Source organism: Plectropomus leopardus, chromosome 17 (genome assembly GCF_008729295.1).
Source record: "Plectropomus leopardus isolate mb chromosome 17, YSFRI_Pleo_2.0, whole genome shotgun sequence".
In the NCBI taxonomy this organism is placed as follows: Eukaryota; Metazoa; Chordata; class Actinopteri; order Perciformes; family Serranidae; genus Plectropomus; species Plectropomus leopardus.
The window spans coordinates 4300643-4324072 of record NC_056479.1 but is presented as its reverse complement, the minus strand read 5'-3'; the positions used below and the strand labels follow the sequence as shown (position 1 = coordinate 4324072).

At 39.8% G+C, this 23430-nt stretch overlaps 1 protein-coding gene across 3 annotated transcripts; it reads right to left on the bottom strand.

Moving 5' to 3' along the window:
* Positions 1 to 5039: 5039 nt before the first annotated feature.
* On the bottom strand, positions 5040 to 11781 carry prr15la (proline rich 15 like a). 3 transcript variants are annotated; one of them, XM_042504595.1, is made up of 4 exons: positions 11736 to 11781; positions 11523 to 11622; positions 5904 to 6906; positions 5040 to 5821 (listed from the first exon to the last, which is right to left on the bottom strand). In XM_042504595.1, the coding sequence occupies exons 2-3, from the start codon at positions 11579 to 11581 to the stop codon at positions 6516 to 6518; spliced, it is 450 nt and encodes a 149-aa protein (XP_042360529.1). In that variant the 5' UTR covers positions 11582 to 11622; positions 11736 to 11781; the 3' UTR covers positions 5040 to 5821; positions 5904 to 6515. The 3 variants fall into 3 exon arrangements, with proteins under 3 accessions (XP_042360529.1, XP_042360530.1, XP_042360528.1); XM_042504596.1 differs by lacking the exons at positions 11523 to 11622; positions 11736 to 11781 and adding an exon at positions 11265 to 11514; XM_042504594.1 differs by lacking the exons at positions 11523 to 11622; positions 11736 to 11781 and having other exon boundaries at positions 5904 to 6497.
* Positions 11782 to 23430: the final 11649 nt, after the last annotated feature.

Genomic DNA, 23430 nt, shown 5'->3' with positions numbered 1-23430 from the left:
ATGTCAAAAAATGACATGTCCCAAAAATAGCTTAAAACAGCTGAAAACTGCATAAAATAGCGTGCCGAGACACACCAAGGCATGAAATGCTGCAAAAACGTGCAAAAACACCATAATATGGCATATCCAAATAATGACCTAGAAAACAAGACTATAGTATGGCAAAAATGTTGAAAAATGACATGTCCTAAAAACAGCTTAAAACAACTGTAAACTGCATGAAATAGCGTGCCGAGACACACCAAGGACTGAAATGTTGCAAAAACAGCCAAAAAGACAATAATATGGCATGTTCAAAAATGACCCAAAAGGCAATACTATAGTATGGCAAAAATGTCAAAAAATGACATGTCCTACAAACAACTTAAAACCGCTGTAAACTGCATGAAATAGCATGCCAAGACACACCAAGGCATGAAAGTGCTGCAAAAACGTGCAAAAACACCATAATATCGCATATCCAAATAATGACCAAGAAAGCAAGACTATAGTATGGCAAAAATGTCAAAAAATGACATGTCCCCAAAAAACTTAAAACAGCTGAAAACTGTGTAAAATAGCGTGCCGAAACACACCAAGGCATGAAATGCTGCAAAAATGCCAAAAACACCATAATATGGCATATCCAAAAATGACCAAAAAAGCAATACTATAGTATGGCAAAAATGTCAAAAAATGACATGTCCTAAAAAAACAACTTAAAACCGCTGTAAAACTGCATGAAATAGCGTGCCAAGACACACCAAGGCATGAAGTGCTGCAAAAACAGCCAAAAAGACAATAATATGGCATGTTCAAAAATGACCCAAAAGGCAATACTATAGTAGTATGGCAAAAATGTCAAAAAATGACATGTCCCAAAAACAGCTTAAAACAGCTGTAAACTGCATGAAATAGCGTGCCAAGACACACCAAGGCATGAAAATCTGCAAAAACGTACAAAAACACCATAATGTCATATCCAAATAATGACCAAAAAAGCAAGACTGTAGTATGGCAAAAATGTCAAAAAATGACGTCCCAAAAACAGGTTAAAACAGCTGGAAACTGCATGAAATAGCGTGCCGAGACACACCAAGGCATGAAATGCTGCAAAAATGTGTAAAAAAACACCATAATATGGCATATCCAAATAATGACCAAAAAAGCAAGACTATAGTATGGCAAAAATGTCAAAAAATGACATGTCCTAAAAACAGCTAAAAACAACTCAAAAACACATAAAACACTGTACAGAGACACACTAAGGCATGAAGTGCTACAAAAACTGCAAAAAACAACAATAATGGCATGTTCAAAAATGACCCAAAGGCAATACTATAGTATGGCAAAAATGTCCAAAAATGACATGTCCTAAAAACAACTTAAAACCGCTGTAAACTGCATGAAATAGCGTGCCAAGACACACCAAGGCATGAAGTGCTGCAAAAACAGCCAAAAAGACAATAATATGGCATGTTCAAAAATGACCCAAAAGGCAATACTATAGTATGGCAAAAATGTCCAAAAATGACATGTCCTAAAAACAACTTAAAACGCTGCTGTAAACTGCATGAAATAGCATGCCAAGACACACCAAGGCATGAAATGCTGCAAATATGTGCAAAAACACCATAATATCGCATATCCAAATAATGACCAAGAAGCAAGACTATAGTATGGCAAAAATGTCAAAAATGACATGTCCTAAAAACAGCTAAAAACAACTCAAAAACACATAAAACACTGTACAGAGACACGCCAAGGCATGAAGTGCTGCAAAAACAGCCAAAAAGACAATAATGGCATGTTCAAAAATGACCCAAAAGGCAATACTATAGTATGGCAAAAATGTCCAAAAATGACATGTCCTAAAAACAACTTTAAAACCGCTGTAAACTGCATGAAATAGCGTGCCAAGACACACCAAGGCATGAAATGCTGCAAAAACAGCCAAAAAGGCAATAATATGGCATGTCCAAAAATGACCCACAAGGCAATACTATAGTATTGCGAAACACCAAGGCATGAAATGCTGCAAAAAAGTGCAAAAACACCACAATATGGCATATCCAAAAAATTACTGAGGAAGCAAGACTATAGTATGGCAAAAATGTCCAAAAATGACATGTCCTAAAAACAGCTTAAAACAACTGAAAAAAAAAAAAAAAAAACGTGCAAAAACACCATAATATGGCATATCCAAAAAATGACCAAGGAAGCAAGACTATAGTATGGCAAAAATTCAAAAAAAAAAATTCTGCCAAAAAAAACCTGAAAAAAGCTGAAAACTACATAAAACAGCATGTAGACACACGCCAAGGCATGAAATGCTGCAAAAAACAGCCAAAAACACTATAAACTGGCATGTCGAGAAAAAGACCCAGAAAATAATACTTTTGTATGGCAAAAATGCCAAAAAATGATATCTCCCAAAAACAACTGAAAACAGCCGAAAAACACATAAAATGGCGTGTCGAGACAATCCATGGCATAGATTGTTGTAACAACGTGCCAAAAGCCCTGTAATATGGCATGACCCAAGAAGCAATACTTAATACTTTTTTACCAAAACTAAAGTATGGTAAAAATTTCAAAAAATGATACATTCTCAAACAGCTGAAAACCACATTTTGGAGCACATGAAGACACACCCTGGCATAGAATGTTACAAAAATGACCAAAAACACCATAGCATTGCATGCTGAAAAAATGACCCAAAGGGCAACACTATAGTGTGACAAAAATGTCAAAAAATGACATGTCCCAAAAACTGCTGTAAACCACATAGAATAGTGTGCTGAGACACGCCATGGCATAAAATGATGAAAGAATCGCCAAAAAAAACCCATAATATGGGATGTCAATGCCATAGCAAAAAGTTTCCAAATTTGACAGCTGAAAACAACATAAAATAGCATGCAGAGAGACATGCCAAAAATACCATAATATAGCAATGCCCAAAAAAAAAACGGCAGTATTTTAGAATGGCAAAAAATTTCAAAATTTGACATGTCCAAAAAACAGCTGAAAATGACATAAAATAGCATGCCATGGCATTTAATTTTGCAAAAACTACCAAAAACACCATCATATAGCAATGCCCAAAAAACATCTGAAAAGGCAAAACTATATCAAAATTTGACATGTCATGCTGAGACACATCATGGCATACAATATTGCAAAGATGTGCCAAAACACCATTATATAGGAAGATGACAAAATGGCTGAAAAGGCCATACTACAGTAAAGGGAAAAATCACATAAAATGTCAAGACACGGCAGAGCATAGAATGTTTTAAAAACAAAAATGCCCAAAACACCATGATATACCTTGTCAAAAAAAAACTGAAAATGTCATACTATAGTATGGTGAAAAATGTCAAAATTTGACATGTCCAAAAAGTGGCTGAAAACCGCATAAAAAGCATGCTAACACCATAATGTAGCATATCAAAAAAATAACTGAAAATGTCACACTATAGTAAAGGAGAAAATATCAAAAAAAATGTCCAAAAAACAGCTGAAAACCACATAAAATAGCACAGTATAGTATTTTGCTCCGAAAAGTCATATTATACTATTATTATACTATTATATTATATATTATACTAAGTTATGTTATGTTAGTAAGTTTTCCAAATTGAATGAAAAATTCATATTATTCCTCAAGAGGGATGTGGAAGGGAACTGCTGACAGAGTTTTTGTCAAGCCGTGAAAAGAACTCCTGAATCTGGCCGTTACGTCCTCCTCCGAGGAAGCAGAGTCTGAAGATTTGGGGGGAACCCTCATCCATATCCCTGGCAGAGGTTGTTGAGGTATATTATTATATAAAAAAATATGGTCAATGGTAAATATGGAAAAATATGGTATAGTGTATGTCTTCCAAAACTGTCTGAAAAAGTCATAGTACAGTATATCATCCAGCATGAACAAGTCAGTTTATTATTTTGTCCAACATAGTATAAAAAAGTCATAGTATAGTGTGTAGTCCAAAATAATATAAAAATATCATAATATGAAATTGTGTCCAAAATAGTATAAAAATGGCCTTTCAGGCTTTGTTTACCCAGAGTTCTGATGAAGCAGCAGACAGGTACTGGTTGGCCAGGAGTTTTTGTCGGCCTTTCTGTCGGCCTCAAGGAAGTTATGCCAAACTGTGAGACGTCCCCAAAGAGAAAAGCTTAGGCTGTCCTCAAGAGGGATGTGGAAGGGAACTGCTGACAGAGTTTTTGTCAAGCCGTGAAAAGAACTCCTGAATCTGGCCGTTACGTCCTCCTCCGAGGAAGCAGAGTCTGAAGATTTGGGGGGAACCCTCATCCATATCCCTGGCAGAGGTTGTTGAGGTGGTCAAGCTCCTCACCAGCAAGGCACCAGGTATGGATGAGATTGGCTCTGAGAGGCTGAAGGCTCTGGACACTGTTGAGCCGTCTTGGCTGGTACACCTTTTCAGTGTCAGGTGGAAGTCAGGTACACTGCAGGTGGAGTGGCAGACAAGGGTGGTGCTTCACATTTTTTTTTAAAAAAAAGGGACCAGAGGGTGTGCTTCAATTATCAGAGTATCACAATGCTCACAATCAGAGTATCACAAAGCTCAGCCTCCTCGAGTACCGGGGTCGTTGCTAGGAGCCATCCGGTTCCTGTATAACCAAAGTGAGGGCTGTGTCTGCATACACGGCATAAAGCCAGACACTGAACTCAAATCATTGGTGTTCAAGTCCAAGTCAAATACTTTTTTAAATTTCTATATTGTCAAGTCTGACTTGAGTCAAAGTCATGTGAACCAAGGTGAACCTGATGACTATAGATGAAGAAATGAGGTTATGCTACAAGTGACAAACTTCCTCTTATTATATAGATATATATTTCATTACTGACAACTGTTCAACTTGGCATGGAAATACATTTAAAATAAAACTGCAAGAAGAAATCATTTTATTTTAAAACCAGACACATTTTATTTATACAACAATTAATTTACAAATAATATCCATATGCCAAGTTTTGGAGCACTGAAATACCTTACAGTTACTGTAGGAGCACTTTAGCACTGGAGAAGTATGTTTGCATTCATTTCAACCAAAATCAAAACTGATCTTGGTAAAAAAAAATTAAAAAAAATTAAAAAAGAGTAAAGGAGTGTTTGAATGACATGTTAAATCTGTTAAACATTATGGAGAGCTAAATGCTGCCCTCCACTGGTTTATGTGCAGGTTTGCTTTTTGATGTGATCGTATTCTAGCAAGAGCACAAGTTTGGAAATGAATGGACAGAATTATAACTACTGATGAACTCTTTTACATAATCATCATTGTAAAAGTTCAGTGCACGAAAACACCAGTCATGTTAAATGTTATATATCAATCCAGTAAAGGGCAGTTTACTTAAGTTTTAACAAGGGACAGTCAACAATGATGCCTGAACAGATGTGCTGGATAAAAAATCTTATTGCAGAGATCACCAAATAGTAAAGATAACAATAAATAGTCTTAATAGACATTTTTTTTCCAACAAGAAACATGACATTATTTATTTTACACTAATGGTTAACACAAATCAACAGATAAAGTGATGCTCTAAAGCACATCACGTTTATGTTTTGCATTGCTGTTAGGTGCTGGTGTTTTTTGTAGGACCCAAGAGCAGGCTCGAACACATACGAGTAATGAAGAGAGTGGATTTACTGGGGAAGAGTGCTGGGGGGATGTGGCAATTGAGAGGAGGCCGGGGCAGGCAGGTCTGATGGGAGGACGAGGATTTGGGACCGGCTGGGGCAGCGAAAGCAGGGTGAGGAGGTCCAGATGGAGATGTGGAGATGGCATGGAGGCAGAGGCTAGAGATCTGTGGCACAAGATAAAATCGTCAAGAAACAGACTCAAAAGCACAAGTAAAGAATACTGCAGAGCGGACGAGACATAACTACCATGGAGTCTGGTGAAACAATCTGGCGGTGAGTGAGTGAAGTCCCTGGGCTCTTATACTGCTTGCTGATGAGCTGATTGAAGACAACAGTGGAGGACGAATCAGGAGCCAGGTGAGGGAAAGCCACGCCCAAAGCACAGAGACACGGGGGGGGTGTAAACATAAGGGACACAGGGAGAGGAAGACAGGGAGGAAAACCTGGAGTCACGGCCGGAGACGTGACAATTGCATCTGTCATCATAACTCAAAATATCTTTAATTTCTGTTTGACAGAGTAGAATGAAAACATTTGGCTCCAAAATGCTGGAACAGCCTCAGCCTGCCAGAGGATATCAGAAGAGCTGGAAAATTGATACTTTTAAACGGAAACTACAAGCCAATCTTTTTAGTGTCAGACTTCTCTATAGAAATATAAACTGGGCACAAACTCTAAGTTTCACTTTTTCTGATGAGTCTTAGTGGTCATTTTAAAAAGTGGAGGTCCTCCTAAGAAGATATTTTCTCAGATTTAAGTTCCATCAACTGACAAGAGGAGAGAGCCATGAACCCAAACACCACATTTTAAAGTCTCCTCATGCAGCACCATTCACTTTTAGAGCATTTGTGTGTCCTGTTACTTCCCAGCTCTCTGGTTCTCATCTCTCATGGGTTCACCTCCCACAAACATCTCTGGGTTCTCCGCCAGAGTGGCTCGCACTTTCTTCTTCTCCTTAAACCTCCCAGAGTGAGACACCTTGACATGGCGCCCCTTGCTGACTGTTGTTTTATCCATGATCCTCTCCAGGCGGGCGTCCAGCTGAGAGTCGTGCGCCATGTCCTCTGGGTGGGGGGCAACTCCGGTGGCCGTGCTGGACCCATGCTGGCTAGTGGCTGCATTGGAAACGGCTTCTGCAGGGATTTCATACAGAACCTTGGGCTGGGATTTTTTTCTCCTCAGAAAAGTCAGCTTCCACCACCCTGGGGAAGGCTCCGCCATGATGTATGAATGCAGGGTGGAGGGAAGGCTGGGGAGAAGGTAAAAAGGATGAAAATAAAGGTTTAAATAAACTAGATATACGGTTGTATGCCTTCATGCACCAGTCAAGTTACACTTACAGTACGAAAACATGGGTGCTTCACATACAGAAGATCTTGAGTTATGGCCAAAAACATGTATGAGGTCACCGTGACCTTGACTTTTGACCACCAGATTCTAATCAGTTCATTTTTGAGTCCAAGTGGATGTTTGTATCAAATTTTAGGAAACTCCCTCAGGGCCATCTTCAGACACTGTGTTTACCAGAATGAAACTGATGCAACAACACACTGACCTTGACCTTTGAACACCAAATTCTTATCAGTTAATTCTTGAGTCCATTCAAAGGTCTGTACCAAAGTTTGAAGAAATTCCCTCAAGGGGTTCCTGAGATATCGCTTTAACAAGAATATGACAACTGTGTGAATGTGTGTGACAACTGTGACTGCTAAACCCTGAATTCCAGTCAGTTCATCATTGAGTGCAAATGAGTGTTGGTGCAATATTTGAGACATTTCCTCAAGATCTTCTTGAGATACTGCATTCACAAGACTGAGAAAGATGACGTTACAGTGACCTTGACCATTGACCACTGACCGTCAAAATATAATTATTCATTTAGTCCAAGTGGGTGTTTGTGCATGAAATTCCCTCAAGGCATTCTTGAGATATTACAGCCTTGTTGGCTTTCAGGGAGTTTAGCGTTCTATCAGCTTGGAGCTGTAGGTGTCTAATTTCCGCATGTTGATCAGGAAAACATAAATCGGACACTGGACCTCGGAAAATCATTGCCAAGAACATAAAACCCCTTAAATGGTCTTAACGTGCCATATTCCGAGAATATTGAGCTGGGAAACATAAGACCGTGTGAACAATAGATACAATCCCAAAACTAAAACCCACATATATTGATTGCGTACCAAATAATGTTAAGGTCCCTAAGGCCATTCATGTGATTAGTAACTAATAACTGGTATAACAGAGAAAGGAAAAGGAAAAAAATGAAGAAACTAAGATGTGACCTTTTGTAGAGATCAACTTGCACTTTAATGTTCCATTATCAGATTTTGACAAAGATCAACCTCTGCTAACAGCTGACATGCAAAGTGACTGCAGGTCAGCTCCTGATTGCCTTCTGGCCCCAGGGCAAGTTTCATAGCAGCTGAGTAAACAGAAACTAGCCCACACTGTTTTATTATTTCTTTTCTTCTCTCTCTTTCGCTCTCTCTCTCTCTCTTTCATGAAGACGTGATACGCTCAGCTAACCGATTATTGTTTGGCTCCCTTTGTCCTATTTGATGTAGATTCTATACAACTTTGAAGTGAGGGTGAGTATCGACTTCCTCGCTGCTCTATGTTTTACTGCCTTTCTGTGGGCCATGTTGCTCATGGTGCAAAACAATCTCAACTTCCAACTGAAAAGAACATTTGGTAAATAACTTTTGTTTTTAAAGATTCAGTGTTCCTTTTGTGGTGTTATGTAGAATAAGTGCAATCAAAGACACGCACATCCCTTAGTGGGTGCTGGATCCAACATGAACAAGTGTAAAAAGATAGAAGCTTCCATTAAATGATTTAATTCTGTAAAAAAAAATGATGTTTCAAGCCAGTATGCTCATCAGACATGTACACCTGAGGAAGAGCATACTGGCTCAAAACGCGCAGAATTAAATCCTTTAATGGGAACTTCCTGATGTAGAATAAGTGCACCTGCAGAGTCGGGATAAACTGTCAGAATGGCTGCATGTTATAATGTAACTTCAAACTGAAATTGTGTAGCCATAGTGTAGCAATTAGTAGCCTCCATTAAGTCAGCCAAATAACCTCACTCTTATTCAATTAAGTATTTCAACATCTACTGGATGGATTGGCACAAAATGTCCTACAAATTTACTGACACTCCTGTGAGCCCCAGCTTTACTCTGTTTTCTGATTATTACCAAATGTTAGCATGCTAACATGCTAAACTAAGATAGTGAACAAGAAAGTTTTTTCATGATGGTAGAAAAAGTGAAATTATTGTGTTATTCAAATTATTGTATTAGTCCAACTAAAACTGTTGGTCTGTATAAAAAAAGGTACCACGTCAAATATTGCGAAGTTGGACCAACACGCCTAATTCGGTTGGAAATCAAGCTATTCTTTCCTGCGTATTCCTCAACCTGACTTAAACTGACCTAGGCATGTTTTTTCCCATAGATTATCTGTCTCATTGACTGCTGTGTGAAAGTTTCAGCAAGTATAATATTTTTTTTATGTTAGCTACTACAGCTTTGATGACTTGCAGTAATTTCTTTAATGAATGTTTGAAGTTTTGTCTGATCATTATTTGGAGGCCATTTTTAAACCTCTGCACCAGCGATAGTAGAGACCAGAGGACACCTTGAGGGAATTTCTTGGTACATACATTTGAGTAGACCCAAGGATGATCTGATCTGATTTTGGTGGTCATAGGTCAAGGTCATGGTCACGGTCACCCTGCATACATTTCATTCCTGTGAAGCAATATGTTGAGGGAATTTTTTTAACATTAAATTTAACACAGTTATTAACTTGGACTCAATGATGAGCTGATTAGAATTTGTTTTTCAGTGGTCAAGGTCACTGTGACCTTGCATCTGTCTCACTGTCGTGAATGCAATAGCTGAGGATGGTCTTGGTGAAATTTTCTCAAATCTGGCACAAACATCCACTTGGACTAGAGAATTAACAAATTAGAATCTGGTGGTCAAAGGTCAATGATCAAGGTCACAGTGACCTCCTAAATCATGTTTTTTTTTGAAGTCAAGAGTTCATATGCTCAAATTTCACACAAATGTCTAAAAGGATATAATGATTAAGCTCTGACATGTTATATCAAAGAGGTCCGCTGTCAAATGTGACATCTTAATGTTCTGCAAAAAATTTTTTCTGGCGATTATGTAGCGAAATATCGCAGGAACAAGAGAGGAGAAATATGGTCAGATACTGAATTCGTGACACAAATCTTGGCGGTGTCCACTTTGAAACTGTGTGGATTATATTGATCTTCTGTGCTCCCCGGGGTGTGTGTGTGTGTGTGTGTGTGTGTGTGTGTGCGTGTGCGTGTGCGTGCGTGCATGTGAAACTGTAGGTCAATAATTTCTAATGGCTGGCCTGATGGTGATGGCTAGCCACAAGTGAAAGTGGATAGTTTTTAGTTAAGTAACACATCAACATTTGTACATCTCAGGATTTTCCCAGGATTGAGCTACCAGAGCCTGAATACTTACACAATACAATAAATACAAAAGCTGTAATGAACTGAATGCAGCTTGAATTACAGCAGTATTGTATAAATGCAACATTTTGAATGAAATTTGGTGCATAATAACTGTAATCCATCAGAACATTATTACATAGAATGGCAAAGTGTTGCTGAGAAACTGAGGTGGTTATGCTTTTGAAGAAATAATCAATGCATTTCAATTTCAAAACACAGTCTGTGGTCACTGTTGCCTGGGTGTAGTCACTGTGTTACTAACCACCATGTTTACAGTGTGTGTGAGTGTGTGTGTGGGTGTGTGTATGTGTAAGAGAGATCAGACACCGAAGGGAGTGTTCAAAGGTTGTTATGCCTGGCTGGTAAAACACTACTGGACAAACTGTGTTGTTTAAAACTCTTCATGCAACCACTGAATTCAATAAAATAGTCCAAATGTGCCCACTCACATGCTACACACCCAGCATGTCTGTCTTATCAAGTATTATGACAAAACCTCTTAAGTCGTGTTAATGCACTCTAAAAGATGCCAAATTCCTGCATTAAAGGGATAGTTCAGATTTTTTTTTAAAGTAAGGAACATTCATAATTAGTGTGTTACATACAGTAGATGCTGTGGTGGAAGACGTATGCAGATCCTTTACTTAAGTAAAAGTACTATTACCACACTGTGAAAATGCTCTGTTACAAGTCCTGCTTTGGAAATATTACTGAAATAAAATTACAACAGCATAATCAGGAATATATACTCAAGTATTATAAGTAAAAGTACAAATGCAGACAAATTGTAAAAAGAAACAAACAAAACATCCCCCAAAAATTCAAAATGACAAAAAAATTGAAAGAAAAAAAAAACACACGCACAAAATAAAAATTATGAGAAAAAAAGAAATGCTCCAAAACTCAAAACTAAACAAGAAAATTATTTTTGAAAAAAAAGGGGAAAAAAACCTACCCAAATAAAACTTATTAAATTATTACAATCATCAATCCATTAAATTATTATTTAGAAAAAATTGATAAAACATAACTTAACTTAAATTTTTATGAAAATATTTCATAAACATAAAACACATTTTTTCACACTGGCAATGCTATAGGCTTACCCGTTTGAAATGAATGTTGTCTCTCTCCAGCTGTGGTTGACTGCAGCAGGTTTCAGGATCTATTCCAAATCTTATTTGACTCCTGAATTGTGTTCTCTAGCCACAAAAACACTTTGTGAAACTGCATTCCACTTCTACTGTCCTGTTGACCTCGGTCATACTTTGATGCAAAAGTAACACATGGGAAGGTCCATTCCTGTATGGTGAGGGTGTATAATCAGATACCTCTGCAAAGTTCCAGGAAGACTTCAGTCTCACCTGATGGCTTTTGATCCTTGTTTCTTCTCAGATGTGAGTCCATCATCCATTTTCTTCATCCAGAGCACCAAAAGTGGATGTGAAGTTACGTCTAAGATGTCTGGAAAAAAGTTAGGCCAAAGAAAGATATTGCTTGGTGTCTTGGTGGCAATAGCAAATCACATAAATACTAAAAGTGAGAGATGAGCTGTCAGTAGTCGACAGCACGGTTACCGTCTTTCTGGTTTGTCCTATTTTCTGGTGCTCTATGGTTTCCTGTCTGCATTCACTCAACGGTCTGTCCTCTCTTAGGTACTGAGTGACAGGTGCTGTGGTTGGCCCCTCCCACTGAAACACACAAACACAAAACCCTTACTGTACTTGTGAGGGCTTTGGCTGAACTCACAATGTCGCTTGCAATTCCTGTCCTATACCTTACACCAGCCTTTGACTCCTCCGAGCCGGACCTCATCAAATCTGAGCCTGGCTTTTCACTGTTTTGCTGCAAGTTGCATAGGAAACTGTAGGGTATGTCATCAACCCCGCCCTGGATAAATAATGAAACCTATGAATCATTTTCATAGGGCATGTTAACATGCACCCTGATAATGTGACTGTCATCAAAATGAGACATTTTGATTACTTCAACAGTCAACATTAGGCACATTATCTTGAGCATACTCAAGTATAACAGTATTGCTTTTTAGTTCATCATTCAAAGTATTCTTTGCATGGTGGCACCTTGTTGGCTTGGTTTCTCACTGCCATTAAAGTCATACAATGAACCATATATATTACAGCATGTTGCAATAGAGAAGGCACAATCTTCAGAAGGAAGCAGTTTTCATGCTAACTGAGCATAAGTCCATATAGATTTTAAGTAATTGTTGTTGTTTTTTTAAGGAGATACCTGAAACGTGTTCAGGGTGATTTGTACAGGTGTCAATCGACAGTTGCTGAGCCGCTCAAGGTCCAGCCAGCATTTGCATGTGAGACCCATGTGGATAGTAAATGGATTGTCCATGGGTTCCATAATGACTCCATGCCAATTGCCCACGTGGTTGGGTTTATCAAAGTGGGCCGCAGATAAGATGCATTTTGGGCCCATACGCACTTGTTACCCAAGTAGCTCCAGTATAACCCATCTTGGACCCACTTGGGTAAATCCAACCATGTGGCCTAGCATTGGCCTACCACCTGCATACCGGAAGAAATAAGTCAGGTTATGTCCAATTGCTCGACACAGCTGAGAAATGTATCAATTTAAGAAAAAAAAATAGTCTCTACATCCAACACTAACTATCTTGACACCACTACATCAACATGGTGATCTTATCGCTTTATTTAGGAGTAATCAGAGACAATTCAAAGGTTAATATTGGTTTTGGTTCACATTGATCACCTGTTGCTAAATGGATTCCACATGGGATTTTCCGGCTGTGAATGAAGCAATGGTGCTACTTAATAAATTGCCCTGTGTACAGTATGTGTTCCTATCTGCTGTGACTGCTTCAGGAAGGAGGCCAGGAGTTAATAAGTAACCAAGTTATAATCTTCAGCATGCTAACAAAAACTACACGCAAACAGAGTGGCTTCACATCCTCAAATCTATAATGTGTTTACTTAACTCAAATGAAATGAACACAGTTAAAGAGTAACCACCCTAAAAAAAAATTAAGCAAATGCACCCGCAACAAGGTAGGGATCATTTCACTGTGCAGCACTATACTGAGCATTCTATTGGTTGGGGAATTTTGACTGGGTTTCTGCACAAAAAAAAAACAATCTCAGGGCAGGGGAGAAAATTGCCCAGGTGGCAACCAATGTCATTAGACACTGGTATTCTGTTGAGTTTAGGCTATTACGTTGGGCGACCTAAGTCAAACTGATGTTAGCGCAAGATGGTGTCCTGACACTGAATTTTGAACACTGACAACAGATAACATTGATGTTTTGGTAACCAAAATGCAATGTCTCCCAAACATTTCATGCCCATGACATCTTGACTGAACCAATGTTTGTATGTGGGGTTCATGTGGACAGCAAATGGGCTGAAAATTGAAGCCTTTAAGCGAATGTCCATAAGTTCCATAATGGCCCCATGCCAATTTACCACCAAGATAAGAGGCTCACTCAGTGACATCTCTTAAATATCATCTTAAAACTCACTTATATAATTTGATAGTTTCTTGAATGAAGGTATCTATGTTACTTTTTATATTATTTTACCTTATTTTATATTTTAGACACATTTTTTTAAAAAAGTTGTTGTTACTTAGGGCCCATACCCACTTGGTGCCCAAGTAGCCTAAGAATAACCCATGTTGTTATGAAACCTGTGGACAATCCCATAAGTCCAGCTCACATGAGCCCCACATACAAATGTTATGCTCGGGACATTGAAAAATGACATTTAGTCCTCGGTTATGGAGAACAAAACCAACGTCTACAAAACATCCACACAATGTGAAATTCTTATGTTGTTAGACATTTAGAGAATCATCAATCCAAATTCCAGCAACCAACATGCAATGTCTATCAAACATTAGAATCCAACATCTTTTTGATGTAAGGTGCCGGATGGGTGAGGGCAGACGTCTCACGAGCTGACAGGAGCAGCCTGAGTGTGATGATAGAGCTGAAGTTGCAGCGCAGGAAACCTAGGCAAAAAACTGCATATCAGAGTGCAAGCATTTAAGCAAAAGTAAAGCAAATCTAAGCTTAAGCAAGCAAAGCATTGTGAAATATGAATGTAAAAGGAATGAGTTATTCTCTCATATTGAAAAACAGCACTCTTGAATAAGAAAGCACTATAAAATCCCAGTGCTAAATTATTGTAACACCCCTTTAAACTCAGTGGTCTTTTATTAGGCGCTTATATCGAACTTTCATGGGAGGTTAAGAGATTCATGCAAAACAGGAACAACAGCACTGCTGTGATCCTAATCCATATGTCCTTATCTCTTTATCCAGATCACCGTGGCGACCATTCATGAGAGAGAATAGGCTGCTCTTTGCTCCTTTGTCTTGGATTTCCTGTATTAAAATGAGGGCTGGCAAAGGATTCACAGATGTACACCAGATAATAAAGGAACATACAGTCACAGATAATGTATCACCCACACTGATAACGGTTAGAGCATGTCATTATCACATAATAGCAGTGGATTCAGATATGTTTAACACATTTTAGCAGTCAGAGAAGTATATGAATCTTTGGAGCATATGAAATCACCTGAGGGTACCACTGTATCTGTTACAGTTAGATAACCTCCAGCTCTGCTTCAAAGTACAAACCACAATATTCAAATTGCTATTCAAATCAACCCAACTTCCTCTAGTAATGCCGACACATAGAATGAAAAGACAAATTCAGTGGCTGAAAAGAAAGAAAGACAGTTTCCGGCTTTCACAGCTGGACTGACTGATGAGCCTCTAGCTGCATATGCTTTGGTAAAGTAATGCCATCTTGTGGTAAATTAGGTGAAGTGCATACCACCTTCCAAAGGATTACAGTATTTCTCATTTTCTTGAGTTTGGTGCAATTTACAGGCTTTTCATTCTTTATTTTTTGATCATTTTTGGCTGTCTTTGAATTTCCAGCTCAGCTTCTACAATAAGTCTAAAATATACTGTGAAAACTAAATTGTTACATTCGGACTAAGTGCAAGAAATGAGCCCTTGGAACCCATTCAAACTGCAATTTTTGATCCCACAGCCATCAAAGCATAAAGAACATGCACTGTATTATTTTTGGGTGTCATTTTGGGCTTTTGCTACCTGATGACAACATTTTTATCATGTCCAGCATACAAAGAAAATACATGCTATTTCCACTGGGTGCACTGTCACAGTCAATGTTGCTGTAAATCATATACCATATACATACATATAGCATATACCAGGCTGTGATCGTTTTTAAAAAAATGTCTTTTTTGCCTTCAGTATATTGTAGTATATATCCTGACAGTTACAAATATCTATCACATTAGTCCTTTATAAATGTGGTTACATGTAGAGCAGGGCACTCTGGTCACTCTGTCAGGCACATAGAATCAGAATGGACTACTACCTGTATGTGTAATACTACTCTCACAGGTGCAAATACTTATCAGAATCTATTACAACCTGTATAAATGCAGAATAAATTATTTTGTCAGGTAGAAATACTTATCAGAATGGACTATAACCTGTAAAAATGTAATTAAATGTGGAGCATGTCATTCTCTCAGGTACAAATATCAATGACAATGGACTGCTACCTGCATTAATGTAGTGAAATGTGGAGTAGGTCATTCTGTCAGGTACGGATATCTATCAGAATAGACTACTTCTTTATAAATGTCGTTAAATGTGGAGTAAGTCCTTCTGTCAAGTACAAATGCCTAACAGACACCTATCACCTGTCAAGAATATCTAGCAGAGTAGACTTCTTTTGTATATCCCTGTATAAATGCAGTTAAAAGTGGAGTAATTCATTTTTCAGGTACAAATAATCATCAGAATTACCTATAAAAATGTAGTTAAATGTTAAGTAGGTCATTCTGTTAGGCACAAATATCTATCAGAATGGACTTCTACCTGTATGTCAGATAGGATTCTGTCACAAATATTTATCAGGATGGATTACAACCTGCATAAATGCGGAATAGATTATTTTGTCAGGTACAAATATCTATCAGAATGGACTACGACTTGTCTGAATATATAGGAATAAATGTGGAGTAGGTCATTCTTTCGGGTATGAATATTTATCAGAACAGACTACTACCAGTATAAATGTGGAGTAGGTCATTCTGTCACGCACAAAAGCGTGACTTTCTTTGCAGCTTTAAGCAGTGATTCTCTCCCTCGCTGTGGCTTCAGTCTATGATTGCTGCACAAAAACGGTTGATAAATTGCTTTGAGCATTACACAACTGACATGAAATGACTCAGTTCACTATCAGAGGTTACTCCATGCAGTTTGTTTATGCACAGGTACGTTGGCAGAGGAAAGCAATCTCAGGATGGCAAAGGCATGACCCTCCCTTCTATGTGTCTGATTGGCTTGCCGAATATTTTTACCCTGAATTTAAGCAATTGTCAACCATTCCTGCTTCAGGTCCCCAACTGTAGTCAGTGAGCACAGTGGAGATTTGTTTACCTCCAGGGCCCAACTTCAGGGTTAACTTCCTCCACTTCAAGCTGCAGCTGGAAAGCAACACGGGAGCTCCACTTGGTCTTGAAAAGCAGCAGCATTTAGTAACTGAAAACCGTGATCAACCATCATGAATTGCTTTCAACTCCAGTGCCCCTCAGGGCTGCATACTTAGCCCTCTCCTGTACTCCTATTTCAAGTGTGATTTCATGGCCACTAGCAACGGGGACAGTTCATTCTTAATGATATTGATCCCTTTTTAGACAGCTTTTAACGATCTGAGTCTTTATCAATAGGTATTCCTCTGCATCTGACATTTCTGCTCTATGATGCCGCTACCATGACGTCAACAAATGCACAATGTGGGATGACCCTGCGCGTGGTTATATTTAGGCAACATGAGCACACCGCACAGGATCATCAAATGCACTTGCTGGCACAGGATGGTTAGATTTAGGTAGCAGATTCATAGATTTCGGGCCTAGGGGAAGGAGGTACATGGTAAGGTGTAGAGAAAAAACATCAATGTCCAGTTTTAATCCATCCACCTCCCCTCCCACCTGCCCCTTAAGCATCCTTGTGCTCCTTCTATTATGTCATTGTCAGTTTCAACCAAACGGCGTCCTGCTGCGACACGCCTTTACAGCCATGCTGTCAAGTGCCATATGCTGCCCAGCCATCTGCATGTGGCACTGCACACCTAGGCCAAAAGCACTAACACAGCAGCGTTATTTTAGGAGTTCAGAAAGAGAACAGAGACTGTTTGTTCTAAATGATGTCATTATTTAGGCCCCCCTAAAAGGAAAAAAATTGAAAAGAGAAAAAAAAAAAACCTCATCATACTGCCATCTAGTCTTGAATGTTACACTCCCTGCTGGCTTTGGTTTGCTCCGTGATGTCACACTCCATCTTTGGATACTCTGGTCTGATTCAAGAACATGTGTCCTCCACCTCTCCCTTTCCTTTTATAATAATTCCCTCATCTCTTTCTCCTCTCTCCACTACTTTCCTTTGCTGCATATCACCTCGTATCTTTCTCCAAATCATTTCTCTCTCTGTCTACACCCCCATGTCTCTCCATCCCTCCCTCCCGCTCTCTCTATCATATTTCTCCATTAGGCAAGATTTTTAACCACCTCTTGTATCTCCTATTAAAGAAAGTTCTGCATCGTCTACCATGACTAGCTATCAGTCACTGTCACAGAGCTGCAGCCCTCTCTCTCTCACACACACACACACACACACACACACACGCACGCACACAGAAACAAAAAGACCATACATGTGCATGTGTAACTAGATGTAGATATAAATACACAAACAAATGGGTACCACACATGTACCCACAATGCTATGACAGTCACACACACACACACACACACACACACACACACACACACACACACACACACACACACACACAAAACAACACTGCAGCGTACGAGAATCAATTTGTCACTGTGGTAACGCCTGGCTGTGTCGGGGGAGAAAAGGGATGGAGGGACACTAATGGAGAGGTGGAGAAAGGGGAGAACCGAGGCAAGAATGGGGGGGAAGCGTGGAGTGATGAAGGGCAGAAAGAGAGGGACGAATGAGTAAGGAAGAAAAAGGAGAGAGGGGTATAGAGAGAGAGAGAGAGTCAGAGAAGCAGTAAAGGGAGGGTCAGGGGTTAAGGATGGAGGTGTGGAAATAGGGAGGGAGGAAGGGAAGCAGGGAGGCATGGGAGGAGGAGAGAGAAGGTATCATTAGTCCTCTTTAGCTTCCATTATGAAGATTAAAGTGAAGACTGCCTGTTCATGTTAACCCTTTCCACCCCCTCTGTCCTGGACTAAAAGATTCCAGGATTCAAGCACTTTGGAAAGGTGATCAAAAGTGATCTCATAAAAACGACAAAGATCCAAGATATGCCGAAAAGTCTGTTGTAGGCCAGTGCAGATAATCATAACTGTAAGCATTTCTCTAAGCGGACAATTTGACTCTGACTGCAGGAGCAAAAATGCAAATGCAAGGATGAGTCCAGGGGTTAAAACTGTTTTACGTACATCCTGTTCCAAACCAAAACTACCTGTTGTTGTAACCCAACATAATATAATGTATATACGGTCATAAAATCACTAATCTATTTTTATGTCACGTTACATTACACAACAAACCTAAACCTAACCAAGTATTTTTGTTGCCTAAACCTCACTGTAACCGTTTCACAACATTATTTACATTTTACTGTGTTTAAACTGTGGTTCACAAAAAATGCTAAAGGGTACCCTAGCCATTGTTATCAGACGCCAAGAGGTTAGTATTTGATGACCTGGGAATGAAGTCAGAGTTGGGCAAATACTACTTCTGCGTCCGCTGTTTACAGCTGTTTACATTCCAAGATGTCAACAAATACACGTGGTGGGATGATGTGGTCTGCTACCCTGATGTCACTGCATGCAGAAAGCAGCATGGTCCTTATATTTACACAACAACGCGGACTGTCATGATGGTTAGGATTAGGCAACAAAGTCACGGACTGTTAGGTTGTTAGGAAAAAGGGGTTCATGGTGAGGTGTAGAGATAAAAAAAAAAAAAAACACATCCACATGGGAAGCCAACTCCCGACTCCCACACGAAAGGCGGTTGTATGTAAGACCCATCCACCCAATACCCTCCCAACCGCCTGCCCTGTAATCACACTCGCACACCTATATTACGTGGTTACTGTCAGTATTATTAACTGACACTGTCCAGTGTTTCATGCACTCGTGACCAGTCCCATCCGGCTGTGTTCTAGCGTGACAGAGCCCGTGCAAGTTACATGTGGACGTGCCTGGTGCCGTCCCACCAGCATACATTAACAACGCCACCGGTTATGTCCGAGTGCATTCTCATCTAACACCGTCAAGCTGTGGAAGGTGGATATGGCATCTTGCCTGTATGCAGCCTGTATGCAGCACTGACATCAGTGTCTGGCACACATTTCATGAGAATCAATCTGATAGTTGAGATATATAACTCAAAATTACAAATGTCAACTTTTTAGCACTATTAGGAAGCCAGGGCATCAAAAATGTCAGTGGGATGTTAACCTGAGGACCATGACTTTATCAAATTTAATAGAAATCCACTGAATAGCTGTTTAGACATTTTGGTGTAGACCACAGTGGTGGATCGACCACAAACCCCAGAACCTGTGTGACTAAACAGTATGGAATACAGTGTGATTTTAGAGATTTACAGACATAGAATAGTTTGTATTTCGCGCCACAGTGTCCGAGGGAAGTGACGTTGAGTGCAAACAAACAGAGGGCAGAAAGTGATTTTCTACTGAAGAAGCAGTCTAGCAATCTCTCATTATGCCGATGTTTTGCGTTGTTTATGGTTGCTCAGAGTCAGATAAAGCCTGTGTTTGTAGTTACCACTTCATCAAAGGTAACTTGCCTTTTGTGGCTTTGTTCAAGGACCATCAGCATATAGTTAACTGTCGCTTTACTCTGTAACACTAAAATTAGTTTGTTTCTTTGATTTGTTGAAGTTTGTACCTCTAAAACTGAACAGTAGAATAGAACAGAATAGAATACAATACAATACAATACAATACAATAGAACAGACATTTCTTAATTAACCACAAATGGAAAAAAAGTACTGAGCAAAGTTCACTTGTGGGTGTGCTCTAGTGATTGATTTACAACAAAAGCTAAAAGCAACACCACTAACTCTTAAATCGAGGTTAACAGCCTAACGTTATACAGACAGCTTTACCTAAATAACTTCTGTCATACAATTACAATGAGCAATTACAATGACTTCTCTGTCTTCCTTCGGATGATCCATGTCTTTCGAGCTGTTTCATCCGACCTTTGAGAGTTTTTAACCTAGTAAAATAAACAAATGTTACGGAAACGTTGAGAGAGATGGTGTTGAATGATTGTTGCTAACCACTAATGCTAGTTAACTCATAAAAGAAATACTCACCCTGGCGAAAACCAAACAACAGAAACCATGGTCATGGACCCAACCACTAACAAAAAAGGTGTATGCCTCCACTTTCAACAAATGAAAGTGTACAAAAATATTTGTTGTTCTGGCTGGATAGTCTTAAAATGTATAAGAAGGCCCTCCGCCATGCCAGAGCAAACTATTACTCATCATTAATTGAGGAAAATAAAAACAATCCCAGGTTTCTTTTCAACACTGTAGCCAGGCTGACTCAGAGTCTCAGCTCTGTAGAGCCTTGTATTCCTTTGGCCCTCAGCAGTGACGACTTTATGAGTTTCTTTAATGATAAAAACTATTCAAGATAAAATCCATCGCCTCTTGCCCTTAACTGACCTGACCCCAGACTCAGGGAGCTTGGATATGGTGGCAAGCCCTGGAATTTATTTGGACCATTTTTCCCTCATTGACCTTCGCCGAATCTCTACTTTGATTTCTGCATCTAAGCCATCAACATGCCTGCTAGACCCCATCCCAACTAGGCTACTTAAGGAAGTTTTACCCTTATTAGACAATTCTTTATTAGATATGATCAATGCGTCTTTATTAATGGGCTAAAGTAGCTGTCATTAAACCTCTTCTAAAGAGGCCCGCTCTCGATCCTGAGATTTTAGCTAACTATAGACCGATATCTAATCTCCCCTTTATTTCTAAAATCCTTGAGAGAGTGGTTGCTCATCAACTCTGTGACTTTCTCCAATATAATAGTTTATGCGAGGACTTTCAGTCAGGCTTTAGACGTCATCATAGTACAGAGACGGCACTAGTAAAAATTTACAATGACTTATTGATTGCTTCTGATTCGGGTCTGGTCTCTGTTTTAATCCTTCGAGATCTCAGTGCCGCTTTTGACACCATTGACCATCAATTGGCCTTTAAAGGAACAGCACTAACCTGGTTTAAATCTTACTTATCAGATCATTCCCAATTTGTTCACATCAATGACCAATCGTCAGCGCATACTAAGGTCTGCTTCGGAGTGCCACAGAGTTCTGTGCTTGGACAAATCCATTTTCCATTCCATTCCATCACTTAGGTTGCTCCAACTGGTGCAGAACACCGCTGCACGTGTTCTAATGGGAACCAAGAAAAGGGACCATATTTTTCCTGTTTTAGCTTCTTTGCACTGGCTCCCTGTAAAATCCAGGATTGAATTTAAAATCATCCTCCTTACTTCCAACGCTCTAAATGGTCAGGCTCCATCCTATCTGTCGCAGCTCATAGTTCCTTAGCAACCCTCAAGATCACTGCGCTCTGAAAATGCAGGGTTACTTGTGGTTCCCAAAGTTTCCAAATGTAGGATAGTAACCAGAGCCTTCAGCTACCACGCTCCTCTCCTATGGAACCATCTTCCAGTTTTGGTCAGGGAGGCAGACACCGTTTCAACTTTTAAGGGTAGACTTAAGACGTTCCTCTTTGATAAAGTTTATAACTAGGGCTGGCTAAGGTTGCTCGGCCTTGCCCAAAGTTAGGCTGACATAGGTTTAACCTGCCGGGGGACTTTCTAGGGGTCAGAGAGCAGTGGGGACTAACACTGCTCTCTGATCTTTATGTTTAAGCCATAATAGCAGTTTAGTGACCCTAGTTTCACTAGTGTGTATATTCCTGGAGCACAAGTTTCTTGTGCTCAGTTGAAATCCCCGTCCGTGTGACGGGGAGGAGGGAGAGGTGGCAGAGCTTTTGGCCCGATCCAGCGGGGGTGATTTTGAGTCTGTTCAGACCTGCCACACTGGCTCTGCTTCCTCTCTCTTTCTTTCTGGCTCTGCTTCCTCTCTCTTTCTTTTCTATTGCTGCTCTCTGGCATTCATATTCAAGTCGTAATTGCTGATCAGTGACTCTAGGATCCTCATTGAGTGCTTATCCTTTTTACTGTTCACCACCTTGGTTCTGTTGAACTGCACTACGCTAATCCCGTTGCCTCTCCAAAGCGTTCCTGCTCCCTTGTTTCCTAGCTTTCCCGGAACCTGGCTGCAACCCTGGCTGTGCCTGATCGTTGTGATATCTGTGCTGATGCTGTGACCCTGCCTTTGGTTGTGCTCGTGCTGTGGCTGCACTGATACTGTACCCCCCACTCGCCCTGATCGTGCTCTTGGTCCTGGTTACGCCGATGCTGTGATCATGCCTTTGGACACCTCCGTATCAATATATGCATGAGACTCTTATCAATATCATCATAGACCCACAATGACCCACAATATCATCATACAGTGCATTTGATAATTTCGCACCTATCTTACCTTAATCTATACCTTATTGTATTATGACACGCATCTGTTTACATTATTGCTGAGCCTCTCTCCCCCTCCCTCTTTCTCTTTCCTTTTTGCCACAATTGTATTTCATTTGTTATTTACGACATCTACTGCACATCTGTCCATCCTGGAAGAGGGATCCCTCATCATCCTCTGCCGCTCTTACTGAGGTTTCTTCCTTTTTTTTCCCCCTGTCACAGGGGTTCTTTTTCGGGAGTTTTTCCTTGGGTGATGTGAGGGTCTAAGGGCAGAGGGATGTCGTACACTGTAAAGCCCTCTGAGGCAAACCATGTTTTGTGATAATGGGCTCTATAAATAAAATTGAATTGACTGTTTTGAGTAGAAGGAGGTCTGGAGAACAATTGATGGAGAATGATTTTTCAGCTGAATTGAAGGATTTGCCTGCTATGGAGGCAGTAGCTGATATCTACTGCCTCCATAGCGGGCAAATCCTTCAATTCAGCTGAAAAATCATTCTTCCTCATAAGGTAAGGATCACGTCCAACATTCCACTTGTATTAGCGTCTAAGCTGGCACAATACGGACTTTCCTCTATCTC